Here is a 16,628-nt window from a genome sequence, read left to right as displayed (position 1 = left end):
GATACCACATTAACTAAAAGTACCTATTACATATAGGCACTTCTAGTTTTAACCGCTGAACCTTCCTGATTATTTTTCTTTGTTGAACCAACCAGATTGTTCCAAAAACATTAGCAGACTGCTTAAGTTAACGTTTTCCAGATCCGCCAGTAATCTGAAGCTATATGCTCCTAAAAGTTGCTTGCGCTTTACACAAAATGCAGGACACTCACACAAGAGGTGTTTAATTGCTAACAACCATGCTAAAATTGGCCCATATCGGTTCATAATCATGGTTGCCACTCGAGCCAAAAATAATCTACCAACATTTTATTTCTATAGAAAATTTTGTCAAAACTTTATTTCTATAAAAAATGTTGTCTAAATTTTATTTCTATAGAAAATTTTGTCCAAATTGTATTTCTATAGAAAATGTTGTCCAAATTTTATTTCTATAGAAAACTTTATCAAAATTGTATTTCTATTGAAAACTTTGTCAAAATATTATTTCTATAGAATTTTTTTCCAAAATATTATTTCTATAGAAAATTTTGCTAAAATTTTATTTCTGTAGAAAATTTTGTCAATATTTTTACTACAGTAGAAAATTTTGTTAAAATTTTATTTCTATAGAAATTTTTGTCAAAATTTTATTTCTATAGAAAATTTTGTCAAAATTTTATTTCTGTAGAAAATTTTGTCAAAATTTTTATTTCTATAGAAAATTTTGTCAAAATTTTATCGTTATAGAAAATTTTGTAAAAATTTTATTTCTATAGAAAATTTTGTCAATTTTTTTTTCTATAAAACATTTTGTCAAAATTTTATTTCTATAGATATTTTGTCAAAATTTTATTTCTATTGAAATTTTTCTCAAAATTTTATTTCTATAGAAAATTTTAACAAAATTTTATTGCTATAAACAATTTTGTCAAAATTTTATTTCTATAGAAAATGTTGTCAAAATTTTATTTCTATAGAAAATTTTGTCAAAATTTTATTTCTATAGAAAATTTTATGTCTATAGAAAATTTGGTCCAAATTTTATTGCTATAGAAAATGTTGTCAAAGTTTTATTTCTATTGAAAATTTTGTCAAAATTTTATTTCTCTAGAAAATTTTGTCAACATTTTATTTCTGTAAAAAATGTTTCCAAAATTTTATTTCTATAGAACATTTTGTCAAAATTTTATTTCTATTGAAAATTTTGTCAACATTTTATTTCTATAGCAAATTTGGACAAAAATTTATTTCTATAGAAAATGTTGTCAAAATTTTATTTCTGTAGAATATTTTGTTAAAAATTTATTTCTGTAGAGAAATTTGTCAAAATTTTATTGCTATAGAAAATTTTGTCAACATTTTATTGCTATAGAAAATTTTGTCAAAATTTTATTTCTATAGAAAATTTTGTCAATATTTTATTGCTATAGAAAATGTTGTAAACATTTTATTTCTATAGAAAATGTTGTCAAAGTTTTAGTGCAATAGAAAATTTTGCCAAAGTTTTATTTCTATAGAAAATTTTGTCAAAATTTTATTTCTATAAAAATTTTTGTCAAAATTTTGTCAAAATTTTATTTCTATAGAAAATTTTGTCAAAATTTTATTTCTATAGAAAATTTTGTCAAAATTTTATTTCTATAGAAAACTTTGTCGAAATTTTATTTCTATAGAAAATTTTGTCAAAATTTTATTTCTATAGATAATTTTATCAAAATTTTATTTTTATAGAAAATTTTGTCAAAATTTTATTTCTATAGAAAATTTTGTCAAAATTTTATTTCTATAATAATTTTTCTCAAAAAATTTATTTCCATAGAAAATTGTGTCAAAATTTTATTTCTATAGAAAATTTTGTCAAAATTTTATTTCTATGGAAATTTTTCTCAAAAAATTTATTTCCGTAGAAAATTTTGTCAATATTTTAGTTCTATAGAAAATTTTGTCAAAATTTCATTGCTATAGAGAATTTTGTCAAAATTTTGTTACTATAGACAATTCTGTCAAAATTTTATTACTATGGAAAATGTTGTCAACGTTTTATTGCAATAGAAAATTTTGCCAAAGTTTTATTTCCATAGAAAATTTTGTCAATATTTTATTTCTATAGAACATTTTGTCAAAATTTTATTTCTATAGAAAATTTTGTTAAAATTTTATTTCTATTAAATATTTTGTCAACATTTTATTTCTATAGAAAATTTTGTCAAAATTTAATTTCTATAGAAAATTTTGTCAAAATTTTATTTGTATAGAAAATTTTGTCTAAATTTTATTTCTATAGAAAATGTTGTCCAAATTTTATTTCTATAAATAATGTTGTCCAAATTGTATTGCTATAGAAAATTTTGTCAAAAATTTATTGCTATAGAAAATTTTGTCAAAATTTTATTGCTATAGAAAATTTTGTCAAAATTTTATTTCTATAAAATTTTTTGTCAAAGTTTTATATCTATTGAAAATTTTGTCAAAATTTTATTTCTATAGAAAATTTTGTCAAACTGAATTATATACTTATTTAATCGACCATTTTATACCCACCACCATAGAATGGTGACGGGGGTATAATAAGTTTGTCATTCCGTTTGTAACACATCGAAATATCGATTTCCGACTATATAAAGTATATATTCCTGATCAGGGAGAAATTCTAAGACGATATAACCATGTCCGTCTCTCCGTCTGTCTGTCTGTTGTAATCACGCTACAGTCTTCAATAATGGAGCAATCGTTCTGAAATTTTACACAAACTCGCCTTTTGTCTGCAGGCTGGTCAAGTTCGAAGATGGGCTATATCGGTCCAGATTTTAATATAGTCCTCATATAAATCGACCTCCCCATTTGGGGTCTTGGGCTTATAGAAATCGTAGTTTTTATCCAATTTGCCTGAAATTTTAAATCTAGAGTTATTTTATGACCATAAAGAGGTGTGCCAAAATGGTGAGTATCGGTCAATGTTTTGGTATAGCCCCCATATAGACCGATCTCCCGATTTTAATTCTTGGGCTTATAGAAACCGCAGTTTTTATTCAATTTACCTGAAATTGGAAATCTAGAAGTATTGTAGGACCACAAATACGTGTGCAAAAAATTGTGAGTATCGGTCAATGTTTTGGTATAGCCCCCATATAGACCGATCTCCTGATTTTACTTCTTGGGCTTCTAGAATCCGAAGTTTTTATCCTATTTGCGTGAAATTGGAAATCTAGAGGTATTTTCGGGCCATAAAGAGGTGTGCCGAAAACGGTGAGTATCGGTCCATATTTTGGTATAGCCCCCATAAAAACGATCTCCCGATTTAACTCCTTGGATTTCTAGAAACCGTAGTTTTTATCCGATTTGCCGGAAATTGTAAATATTCTGGTATATTAGGCTCACAGAAACGTATATATATATATAGTCTTCATAGGTAAAATCTTGAAATTTATCTGGGGGAAGTGTACTAGTTGATCTGCTCCGCTTGGGAGAATATCTGTCATCAAACCCCCCTGAAATTTCAAAGGAAACCCTAATATTTGATTCATGGTGGTGGGTATTTAAGATTCGGACCGGCCGAACTTACTGCTGTATATACTTGGTTTAGTTTAATATATACCTCGTATGGCCTTACAATTTAGAAGACGGTTTTAGGAAGTTTTAAGATACCTTGCCGTCGGCAAGTGTTTCCGCAACCCAAGTAATTCGATTGTGTATGACAGTCTTTAGTAGAAGTTTCTACGCAATCCATGATGGAGGGTACATTAGCTTCGGCCTGGTCAAACTTACGGCTGTATAAATTTGTTTTAAACTGTCTTAGTCTTCCGATTTTGATTAAAAAGTTAATTGTATCAATTAATTTTTTAATTAAAAATTTCAAAATGTTCAATCATTGACTTAATTAATTTAATATTTCTATCTTGTTTAAAAAGTTAATTGTATTAATTAATTTATTAATTTAAAAATGTTCAACTTTTCAATTGGAAATATTTTGCTGATATTTTTCTGTATAGATTATTGACATCGAATGTTCATTCTATTCCATATTCCATTTTATTTTTAGCAAGTCTCTCTTCCTTCACATAGGCTTTTTATTTGAATTCAAACTGAAAATTTCCCTTTAATCTCCGCTGTCATTAAAAAAAATATATACACGCGTTGTCTTTTTTGTTAAATCAGTGGCTGTTTTCCATTTCTTCTTAATACTCCAGCTGTTTTTCTTTCTATATGTCGTTGCTCTTGTTATTGGATATTTGAGTTGTTGTTGTTGTCTTTAGCACTTACCTAGAATTCCTAAACGGTAATTAAGCGTTACTACCACAACTTCACCATAGCTGGCTAATACACTGCCATCATAGGGATTACCACTGCTCCATTCAAACGATTCGCCATGTATGAACACAATAACGGGCAATTTCTTCTCACTCGCTCCAGCTATAAAGAGTATTTTCGTATAATAGAAAAAAAGAGAGATTGTAGAAAAGTGTGAGAGAGAGAGAGAGAAAAAAACGAACAGTTAGCAATTACCAACTTACTCACAATGATACCAACAAACGCATATAGCTGGTGAAACAATAAAGAAATAAGACCAAGGATGAATGGAAAAAAGAATCGCTACACAATACTAGGAATACTGAAGATGTAACACAATGAAAAAAAAAAGAAATTGGAAAATAAAAATTCATGGCTGAATGTCAGTAAACGCGCTTTTAAGCGCCATTAAGTGTTTCCTTTTTCCGGTAGATATATACGGGCTATCATCTACAAAATCGCTCTTTAAGGGGTATTAGAAATGAAGTGTGTATGTGTATATAAGCTGGAATAGGTAAATGGTTATGAGTTTATAGGGAAGACCCTAGAGGTCTTCATTAAATCGACAGTTAGATGCATCAGAGATCAAAAGAGTCTTATTGTCTGTTGTTGAAAAATATTTCATATACACAGAAAAATATATTAAAAAAAGTATTTAAAAAAAGAGTTAACATTTCGAACTTTTATCTACTTCCATATAAACTTTCTATCTTCATATTCAATTATATTGGTTTACTAAATACCATTTGCCATATAAAGAGAGTAATTGCTTCAATATTACAACGTCTATTACACTCCATCATCCTCTTAATGGATCCTTAAATCATTCAACATGATTGATTTTATTTTCTCACCCCACCAAAACATCTGGACGATATTATTCAGAATCCACTGTAGTTGTAATTGATTTCCTTTGTTTGAAAACCAATTCAACATTAAACTTCATGTTTTATTAATTTAAAGTGCCTTACTGAGTGGCCAACTCATCTTCAATTGGCCTATTGGGTAGTAGGAAGCTATTGAAATTTGATGAAAAAAAAATTGTTTCAAGATTTTTTAGCCTTCTGAATCATTTATTTCAATAACATTTGCTCGCACCCAATCATTTGCCAAATGTTAAAATTCAAAGCAAGAATTTGTGAGTGAGAAGAACGAAGAAGAATAAAGTTGCCAGTTTTGAGAATATTCCCTTCAAATTGGGGATTGGGCATGGGATAGGATGGAAATAAATAGTCCAATTGGGCCTAAAGGGTGATACGGTCAAAATGTGGTCAATATAAACTTGATGTATTTCTTTTTCAATTTTGCATTTAAAAAACCTGAACACCCCTAATTTTGAAGGTGTGTGTGTGTGTAGAATGTTGCTCCTATTTTGATTTTGGAATTCACTCTTCAGTTGTCAAAATGCCGTCCAAGCAAGAAGAGCAGCGTATCAAAATTTTGCTCGCGCATCGCGAAAATCCGAGCTACTCGCACGCAAAGCTGGCAAAATCGCTAAAAGTTGCCAAATCAACCGTTACAAATGTAATTAAAGTGTTTGGGGAACGTTTGTCGATAGCCAGGAAGTCTGGATCGGGGGGAAATCGAAAACCGGAAGCCGCTGAGACGACAAAGAGAGTTGCCGGTAGTTTCAAGCGAAACCCTAACCTCTCTCTCCGAGATGCCGCAAATAAGCTGGGTGTATCGTCTACAACCGTGCATCGAGCCAAAAAACGAGCCGGACTATCGACTTACAAGAAGGTAGTGACTCCAAATCGCGAAGATAAACAAAATACGACGGCCAAAGCGCGATCCCGGAGGCTGTACACGACAATGCTGACGAAGTTTGACTGCGTGGTAATGGACGACGAAACCTACGTCAAAGCCGACTACAAGCAGCTTCCGGGACGGGAGTTGTATACGGCAAAAGGAAGGGGGATGGTAGCAGATATTTTCAAGCACATAAAACTGTCAAAGTTCGCAAAGAAATATCTGGTTTGGCAAGTCATCTGTACCTGTGGCTTGAAAAGCAGCATTTTCATAGCTTCCGGGACTGTCAACCAAGAAATTTACGTGAAAGAGTGTTTGAATAAACGTCTGCTGCCTTTCCTGAAGAAACACGGTTGTTCCGTACTGTTTTGGCCGGATTTGGCATCTTTCCATTACGGTAAAAAGGCCATGGAGTGGTACGACGCCAACAACGTGCAGGTGGTTCCCAAGGACAAGAACCCTCCCAATACGCCAGAGCTCCGCCCAATTGAGAAGTACTGGGCTATTGTCAAGCGGAACCTAAAGAAGACCAAAAAACTGCTAAGGACGAGCAGCAGTTCAAGGCAAACTGGCTTTCTGCGGCGACGAAGAAGGACAAGGTGGCTGTACAAAATCTGATGGCAGGAGTCAAGCGTGAGGCCCGGTAATTCAGATTTGAAAAAGCGAAGGCCTAACTGAATATTTTTCCTGAATTTTATACTAATTGAAATTGAAAAAGAAATTTAATTTGATTTTTTAAATAAACGATTTCACCGATTTACACGCGTTTTCCCTTGACCAAATTTTGACCGTATCACCCTTTATATGGGGCTTTGGTGGGGAATTTAAAGATGTTTGGGACATTTTGTGGAGATTTTGCAAATATCTGTTCAGATAGAAAATAAATAAGATTTGGAATAAGAGGGTTGTTTTTATATTTCGGGAATAGAGAAGAAAAGCAAATATTAAATATCGGAAATCGCTTCATTGTTTTTCCAAATATTTATCATTAAGATCTATACACGTTTGAACCAATTCTCGAAGCTCTTTTGCCACTCTGCTTGAGGTATCTTCAAAAAATTTATTCCAAAAGCATTAGCCGCTTCTTCTGGTGTCGAAAAACGTTGACTTCTCATTTTTTACGTACGAGAATAAAATGAAGACATTCGGTGCCAAGTCAGGACTACCTATACAGCAGGCAACCCATCAAGTTGGCGTTTTAACCCTTTCACTACCGAAATAAACCTAATGATAACAAGTTAGGAAAGTCTAAAGTCGGGCGGGGCCGACTATATTATACCCTGCACCACTTTGTAGATCTAAATTTTCGATACCATATCACATCCGTTAAATGTGTTGAGGGCTATATATAAAGGTTTGTCCCAAATACATATATTTAAATATCACTCTTAAATATCACCCTGTGAAAATTTTCAACTAAATCGGAGTTAAAAATTGGCCTCTGTGGTCATATGAGTGTAAATCGGGCGAAAGCTATATATGGGAGCTATATCTAAATCTGAACCGATTTCAACCAAATTTGGCATGCATATCTACAATGCTAATTCTACTCCCTGTACAAAATTTCACTTAAATCGGAGTAAAAGATTGGCCTCTGTGGTCATATGAGTGTAAATCGGGCGAAAGCTATATATGGCAGCTATATCTAAATCTGAACCAATGTCAACCAAATTTGGCACGCATAGCTACAATGCTAATTCTACTCCCTGTGCAAAATTTCAACTAAATCGGAGTTAAAAATTGGCCTCTGTGGTTATATGAGTGTAAATCGGGCGAAAGCTATATATGGGAGCTATATCTAAATGTGAACCGATTTCAACCAAATTTGGCATGCATATCTACAATGCTAATTCTACACCCTGTACAAAATTTCACTTAAATCGTAGCAAAAAATTGGCCTCTGTGGTCATATGAGTGTAAACCGGGCGAAAGCTATGTATATATGGGAGCTATATCTAAATATGAACCGATTTCAACCAAATTTAGCACACATAGCTATAATACTAATTCTACTCCCTGTGCAAAATTTCAACTAAATCGGAGCAAAAAATAGGCCTCTGTGGTCATTTGAGTGTAAATCGGGCGAAAGCTATATATGGGAGCTATATCTAAATCTGAACCGATTTCAACCAAATTTGGCACGTATAGCTACAATACTTATTATACTCCCTGTGCAAAATTTCAACTAAATCGGAGTTAAAAATTGGCCTCTGTGGTCATATGAGTGTAAATCGGGCGAAAGCTATATATGGGAGCTATATCTAAATCTGAAGCGATTTCAACCAAATTTGGCACGTATAGCTACAATGCTAATTATACTCCCTGTGCAAAATTTCAACTAAATCGGAGTTAAAAATTGGCCTCTGTGGTCATATGAGTGTAAATCGGGCGAAAGCTATATATGGGAGCTATATCTAAATCTGAAGCGATTTCAACCAAATTTGGCACGTATAGCTACAATGCTAATTCTACTCCCTGTGCAAAATTTCAACTAAATCGAAGCAAAAACTTGGCCTCTGTGGGCAAATGAGTGTAAATCGGGCGAAAGCTATATATGGGAGCTATATCTAAGTCTGAACCGATTTGGCTGATATTTTGCAAGTTTTTCGAGACTCATAAAATATTCGGATGTACGGAATTTGTGGAAGATCGAGTGATATACACGCCAATTATGACCAGATCGGTGAAAAATATATATGGCAGCTATATCTAAATCTGAACCGATTTTTTCCAAAATCAATAGGAATCGTCTTTGAGCCGAAACAGGAAACAGTACAAAATTTTAGGACAATCGGACTAAAAGTGCGAGCTGTACGTTGCACACAAAAATACACCAACAGACAGACGGACAGACAGACAGACAGACAGACCGACAGACAGACGGACATCGCTAAATCGACTCAGAATTCAATTCCAAGACGATCGGTATACTAAACGATGGGTCCTAGACTTTTCCTTCTTGGCGTTACATACAAATGCACAAACTTATTATACCCTGTGAAGGGTATAATGACATTTTCACTACTTTTTTGGCGATGCATTTTTGCTGAGAAGTAAATCATAATTTGTGGCGTTTTGATGGTTTTTCCGTCCACTTTTTGGACGTTATTCAATACAGTAAAGAAAAGTTATAAGAGAAGCAAATTTACTATTTACATTTAAATCTAGCGATAGCCACCACAGGCTGGCTATTCAGCAACCTACAATGAAATCACATTATCTTGCTTCATTTCTGAATGCAATAGATCAATCTATTTTTGTAAACGATAAAATGACCTGTCACAGTATTAAATCTGTTGGATGTCAAACGAGCGATTGAGAAATTATGGTAAACTGAAATGGGTTGCAATACATATCGGCCACTCTAGCATTCAATTTTCATTCGTAAATATATGATTACCGATCGCTTTAAAACTAAGCCAACGACAATTTTCGTTGACATGAAGAAAATCTTACATTAGAATAATGAAAATGTTCATTGATGTTATGAAAAAAATTCCTAATTAAAAAAATCATTACAATAACGAAATAGTGCCTTGGACAAAATTCATTAGCGCCTATTTCCACTATTTAGAAGTCTTTTGCATTGTCTGAAATAAGAATTCCGTTACACCCATAAATAATTATACCTATGAAATTTGTATGGAATAATTTTTAGCCTTATTGAAATTCGAAAACTGGCGTGCATAGCGACGACTTTTAAATGTTTCCCAGTTTTTTAAATTATTAAAGATTTTCTGAAGCAGAGCCTAATCTTTCAAAATCTAAAAAGTTGAATCCAATTTATGTCCAATAACAAAATAAAATAATTGTTTTAATTTGTTTTTATTTTCATCATAAATCTCAAAAAAAAAAAAAAAATATTGCGGATTCTTTTTGAACAATTTTATTATTAAAATTAGAAAATTTTTTGGAAATTTTTCTTGCCTTGGTTTAAGGGCAAGAACTAGAGTTGTACTGGTAACACTGAAAAATAAGACTGTAAAAAAACGTTAACGAGAGCATGACAAGGCAATAACAGACCAATATTAAAGTAATGAAGAGAGACTGAGAGAGAGAAAGAATGAGAGGGATGACTGTTGTCCAAATATTTGATAAAACATTTGAATGTAATTAATTAAAATTAATCATACGTCACGTAGTAGCAATAATGAATCCAATGGGCCCAAAATGCCAGGCAATTCTATCCTCCTCTACCAGGCAATTCCATCCAATTGAATAAAGCGTGAAAAAAAAAAACTGAAAGCAATGAAATGAGAAATTCCCAACGAAAAAAAAACCGAAAAGCAAAAAGAAAATGAAATGAAAATAAAAATAAACATTATCGTTGACTGGACACGCAATCAAATACTCAGATGAGGCCAAACTTTCATTTCAGATGGTGTTAAGAATGTTCGTCTATGTGATTTACGAAAGCAGCTTATCTTTTTGGACCACTCTCAAGATTATATCATAGATGCATTAGTAGCCTGGCCACGAACACAGATGCTTTAAGAGCTCTAGCATTCACCACACACCTATGTCGGAAAATTAACCATTTAATAGCATGGGGATACTTAAGATGCTATAGTCCCCTAAATTGGTTTAATTTCCAAGAAAATGGAAACACTTAGTAATAAGAAGAAATTTTCCGTTTTTTTTTTCTTTGTACCATTAGATTAGTGAATTTTCAAACAAATTGAATTTTCTGTATACATATGGCTTCTTGAGAGTCCTTTGTTTAATATGGCATGGGAATTTTCTGTTTTAGATTTTAAGATGAAAGTAATTTTAATATTTAATATATCAGTACAGATGTCTGTCTGTTGTAATACCGCTACAGTCTTCAATAATGGCGCTTTCGTCCTGTAATTGGGCAAAGATTCGATTTTTATTTTCAGACAGGTCCAGTTCGAAGATGAACTATATTGTTCGAGGTTTTGATGTAGCCTCCATTTAAACCGACCCCTCAATTTGGGGACTTAGGCTTCTAGAAAGAATGTTTTTATACCCTCCACCATTGGATGGGGGTATATTAACTTTGTCATTCCGTTTGTAACACATCGAAATATTGCTCTAAGACCCCATAAAGTGTATATATTCTGGGTCGTGGTGAAATTCTGAGTCGATCTGAGTATGTCCGTCCGTCCGTCCGTCTGTTGAAATCACTCTAACTTCCGAACGAAACAAGCTATCTACTTGAAACTTGGCACAAGTAGTTGTTATTGATGTAGGTCGGGTGGTATGGCAAATGGGCCATATCGGTCTACTTTTACGTATAGCCCCCATATAAAGGGACCCCCAAATTTGGCTTGCAGACCCTCTAAAAAAAGCAAATTTCATCCGATTCGGTTGAAATTTGGTACATGGTGTAAGTATATGGTCTCTAACAACCGTGCAAAAAGTGGTCTACATCGGTCCATAATTATATATAGCCCCCATATAAACCGATCCCCCGATTTGGCTTTCGGAGCCTCTAAGAGAAGCAAATTTCATCCGATCCGGCTGAAATTTGGTACATGGTGTTAGTGTATGGTCTCTAATAACTATGCAAAAATTGGTCCACATCGGTCTATAATTATATATAGCGCCCATATAAACCGATCCACAGATTTGACCTCCGGAGCCTCTTGGAAAAGCAAAATTCATCCGATCCGGTTGAAATTTGGTACGTGGTATTAGTATATGGTCTCTAACAACCATGCAAAAATTGGTCCATATCGGTCCATAATTATATATGGCCCCCATATAAATCGATCCCCAGATGTGACTTCCGGAACCTCTTGGAGGAGCAAAATTCATTCGAATCGGTTGAAATTTGGTACATTTCGCTAGTATATGGCCGCTAACAGCCATGCAAAAATTGGTCCATATCGCCAAAAATAATCTACCAACATTTTATTTCTATACAAAATGTTGTCAAAATTTTATTATTATAGAAAGTTTTGTCAAAATTTCTATATATTTCTATAGAAAATTTTATGAAAATTTTATTTCTATAGAAAATTTTATGAAAATGTTATTGCTATAGAAAATTTTATGAAAATTTTATTTCTATAGACAATTTTGTCAAAATTTTATTTCTATAGAAAATTTTGTCAAGATTTTATTTCTATAGAAAATTTTGTTAAAATTTTATTTCTATAGAAAATTTTGTCAAAATTTTTTTTATAGAAAATTATGTCAAAATTTTATTTCTATGTCAACATTTTATTTCTATAGAGAATTTTGTCGAACTGAATTACAATAATCCCTCGATTTACGTCGTGATTGATTCCGGAATTTGACGACGTTAATCGAAACGACGTAAACCGAATTAAAAATTGCTCATACTTACTCCTAAGTCCATTTATGTATGTATATGCGCGTACATAATAAAAAACTTCAAAAATAAAAGTAATTCAGTAATTTCGGTAAGAATTTCAGAAAAAAAATGTTTCGATGTCATCATCGTTGATAATTATTTTACTTATGGAAGGCGTTTCTGATAAAGTGGGCAAAAAATCGACAACGTAAATCGAAAGGCGACGTAAATCGAAGTTTGATGGAACAAAAAATTTGACGACGTAAATCGAAACAACGTAAACCGAGACGACGTAAATCGAGGGATTACTGTACACGTCTTTCATCGGCCTTTGTTGTGTTTAATATATTCCCCGTATGGACTAACTTACAATTTAGAAGACGGTGTTAAGGATATTTTATGATACCTTGCCATTGGCAAGTGTTATCGCAACCCAAATAATTCTATTGTGGATGACAGTCTTTAGTAGAAGTTTCTACGCAATCCATGGTGGAGGGTACATAAGATTCGGCCTGGCCGAACTTACGACCGTATATACTTGTTTTCCTCTGATTTGATAACTAGATGTTTTATAGGACCACAAGTAGGTGTGCTGAATATGGTGTGAATGGGTCCAATATTTTTTGGCATACACCCCATATACACCGATCTCCGGATATAACTTCTTGGGCTCCGGGAAAACGTAATTTTTATCAAATTTTCCTAAAAGTTGGAAACCTATAGTATTTTATTTTAGTACCACAAACAGGTGTGCCGTATATTGTTCCTATAAATTTTTGTTTTGGTACAACCCTCATAGAGAACGATACCCCGATTTGAATTCTTGGGCTTCTAGGAAGTTACCAATTTTTATTCCATTTATTCCATTTTCTCTTAATGACAAAGTTTCGTTATGTCAATGGAAGATTGTGGTTGACTCAATTTTTGTAATTTTTTGTTTTTTGTAACACTAGCCACTTGTGGTTTTCCATTATGAATAGCTTTATTTGTGGAAAGTCTTTTTTTTTTTTTTTCTTTTTTCTGTATGGAGGAAGCATTGAGCAGTAATATCTATTGAAAACTAATATTTCCAACTTTAGATCAACTCGTTGTAGTCTTATATTCCTTTAAGCAATACCAAAGTGTTTCAATAGACTTCTTAACCTCTCGGATTTCATATAGATCCTCAAATAATGACTTTCTGTAATTGGTATACTTTAGCTGCCATACGAAAAGGTCTTCTATGCTTTCCTATGCAAATAACATATTTTTGGGACATGAATGAAATCTCTAAAATCTATCTATCATTTTCACAGACAATGTCGTCTTTGCTCCTTCCCTCTAGACGCTCTTATCTTTTAGGGATTAAGTGAAAAGAAGCATATGTGTGGCTGTCTATCTTGGCGAATGACAACATTGTGACATCGAAAACAATTTGCAAAATTAGTTGCAAAGCACGTTTTTGTGTGTGAACCGAAAGTGAATGTCACACACATGGCATCCCATAGAAAATCGCTTTCTCAAAAACTCACGTGGTGCCGGGGAGTATCCTTGATATGAACGAACGAACGAATGAATCCTTTCTTTCAATTGTGATTTTGGTGGTTTTGACAAAATAATTTTGTTTGATAAACGAGCCAGCGTATGTCAGTTTAAATATTTGAAGACACTCAAATAAAGATTGTGCACCAGAGCACAAACACACTCTCATTCACATATACTCTCACACGCATACAGGAATACAGTGTAACAATAGAAGGATCTTAGAAGTAAGAGAACACGTACACACACACATAGTGTGTGCTTTGTAACTAACTGACACCATTGACATTACCACCTTTTATTTTTAAGCATTAAGAATGAAAGACAAGGCCAAGCAAATTGTAGGAGGGGTGGGGGTTAATGAAATATCTTGAGCCTGTGTAGGTGTATACGTATACTATGTTGGTTGTTTCTTTTGTGTCGTAGATGGTAAGGGAGCTTCAACAAAGGCAAATATTGGTAAAACTGTGACATATGCGTTTGCATGTGTATGTGTATGTGTGTGAATGTATGCAGAATATAGACAATATGCTAAAGAGAAAGAAATGGAGAAGTTAGATTGAGCAGAGTGGCTTTGTGAGGCTGAAAATGGGAGTATGTGGTGGTATTTACCAAGCAACCGCTTCAAGGATATGTGGTTCACATAATTCCGGTACGTTGTTTGGCTATATTTTGCATATCTGTTTGCTTAAGTCGTTATGATGAACAGCAAACATCTGTGACATTCCAACAAGGACATACGACATTGTACTTCTAACTAGATTATGGGTGATTCCATATAACACCAATTTTTTATAGAAATAAAATTTTAACAAAATTTTGTATAGAAATAAAATGTTAACAAAATTTTATATAGTAATAAAATGTTGACCGAATTTTCTATACCAATAAAATTTTGTTAGAATTCTTTACAGAAATAAAATTTTAACAGAATATAATAATAAAATTTTGACAAAAATTTCCTACAGTAATAAAATTTTTACACAATTTTCTATAGAAATAAAATTTTAACAAAATTTTCTATAGAAATAATATTTCAACAAAATTTTCTATAGTAATAACAGAATGGCAAAATTTCTATAAAAATAAAAATTTGATAAAATTAAAACACAAAAAAAAATTCAAACAAAATACAATTTTGACAAAATTTCCTACAGTAATAAAATTTTGACAGAATTTTCTACAATAATAAAATTTTGACAAAATATCCTACAGTAATAAAATTTTGACACAATTTTCTATAGAAATAATATTTTAACAAAATTTTCTATAGAAGTAATATTTTAATAAAATTTTCTATAGTAATAACAGTATGGCAAAATTTCTATAAAAATAATTAAATTTGATAAAATTAAAAAAAAAAAAAATTCTAACAAAATACAATTTTGACAAAATTTTCTATAGAAATAAAATTTTGATAAAATTTCTAAAAAAATTAAATTTTGACTAAATGTGCTATATATAAATTAAATTTTGACAAAATTTTCTGTAGAAATAAAATTCTAACAAAATTTTCTGTAGAAATAAAATGTTGACAAAATTTTCTATAGAAATAACATTTTGACAAAATTTTTCTATAAATATTATCTTTTTTCAGAATTTTCTATAAAAATAAAATTTTGACAAAATTTTCTATAGAAAAATTTATTAAACAAAATTTTCCAAGAAAATAAAATTTTGACTAATATTTCTATAGAAATAAAATTTTGACAAAATTTTCTACAGAAATAAAATTTTAACAAAATTTTTTATAGAAATAAAGTTTTGACAAAAGTGTTTAAAGAAATAAAATGTTGGTAAAGTTTTCTCTCGAAATAAAATTCTGACAAAATTTTCTATTTGTAAATAAAATTTTAACAAAATTCAGAAATAAAATTTGAACAAAATTCAGAAATAAAATTTGAACAAAATTTTCTACAGAAATAACATTTTGGTGAAATTTTCTATAAAAACCAAATTTTCTATAGAAATAAAATTTAGAGAAAGGTTTCTATAGAAATAAATTTTTTACAAAATTTTCTATATATAAAAAAAAATTTGACAAAATTTTCTATAGAAATAAGATTTTGACATAATTTCCTACAGAAATCCAATTTTGACAAAATTTGCTATAGAAATACAATTTTGAGAGCATTTTCTATGTAAATAAATTTTTTCTAAAATTTTTTAACGAAATAAAATTTTGACAAAATTTTTTAACGAAATAAAATTGTGACAAAGTTTTCTATAGAAATTTCGACAGAATTTTCTATAAAAATAAAATTTTGACAAAAATTTTCTAAGAAAAAAGTTCTGACAAAATTTTTTAAAGTCATAAATGTTTATAAAATTTTCTATAAAAATAACATTTTGACAACATTTTCTTCAGAAATAAAATGTTGCCAAAGTTTTCTATAGAAATAAAATTTTGACAAAAATTTCTATGTGTAAATAAAATCTTGACAAAATTTTCTACAGAAATAAAATTGTAACAAAATTTGTCTACAGAAATAAAATTTTGGTAAAGTTTTCTATCGAAATAAAATTTTGACAAAATTTTCTATGTGTAAATAAAATTTTAACAAAATTCAGAAATAAAATTTGAACAAAATTCAGAAATAAAATTTGAACAAAATTTTCTACAGAAATAACATTTTGGTGAAATTTTCTACAAAAATTAAATTTTCTATAGAAATAAAATTTAGAGAAAGGATTCTAAAGAAATAAATTTTTTACAAAATTTTCTATAGAAATAAATTTTTTACAAAATTTTCTATATATAAATAAAATTTTGACAAAATTTTCTATATACAAATAAAATGTTGAC

The 16,628-nt window shown here is 30.9% G+C and overlaps 1 protein-coding gene across 1 annotated transcript in view; it reads right to left on the bottom strand.

The window, feature by feature from the left end:
- Positions 1–16,628, bottom strand: part of Nlg4 (Neuroligin 4) — a 458,188-nt gene that overhangs the window by 391,862 nt on the left and 49,698 nt on the right. The window contains exon 3 of the mRNA XM_075294829.1: positions 4,243–4,392. Within this exon, the coding sequence (XP_075150944.1) occupies positions 4,243–4,392 (150 nt within the window). The remainder of the gene's footprint in view (positions 1–4,242; positions 4,393–16,628) is intronic.

Source organism: Haematobia irritans, chromosome 1 (genome assembly GCF_050003625.1).
Source record: "Haematobia irritans isolate KBUSLIRL chromosome 1, ASM5000362v1, whole genome shotgun sequence".
Lineage (NCBI taxonomy): Eukaryota > Metazoa > Arthropoda > Insecta > Diptera > Muscidae > Haematobia > Haematobia irritans.
The sequence above is the reverse complement of the archived record's forward strand: the minus strand, read 5'-3'. Positions and strand labels throughout refer to the sequence as shown.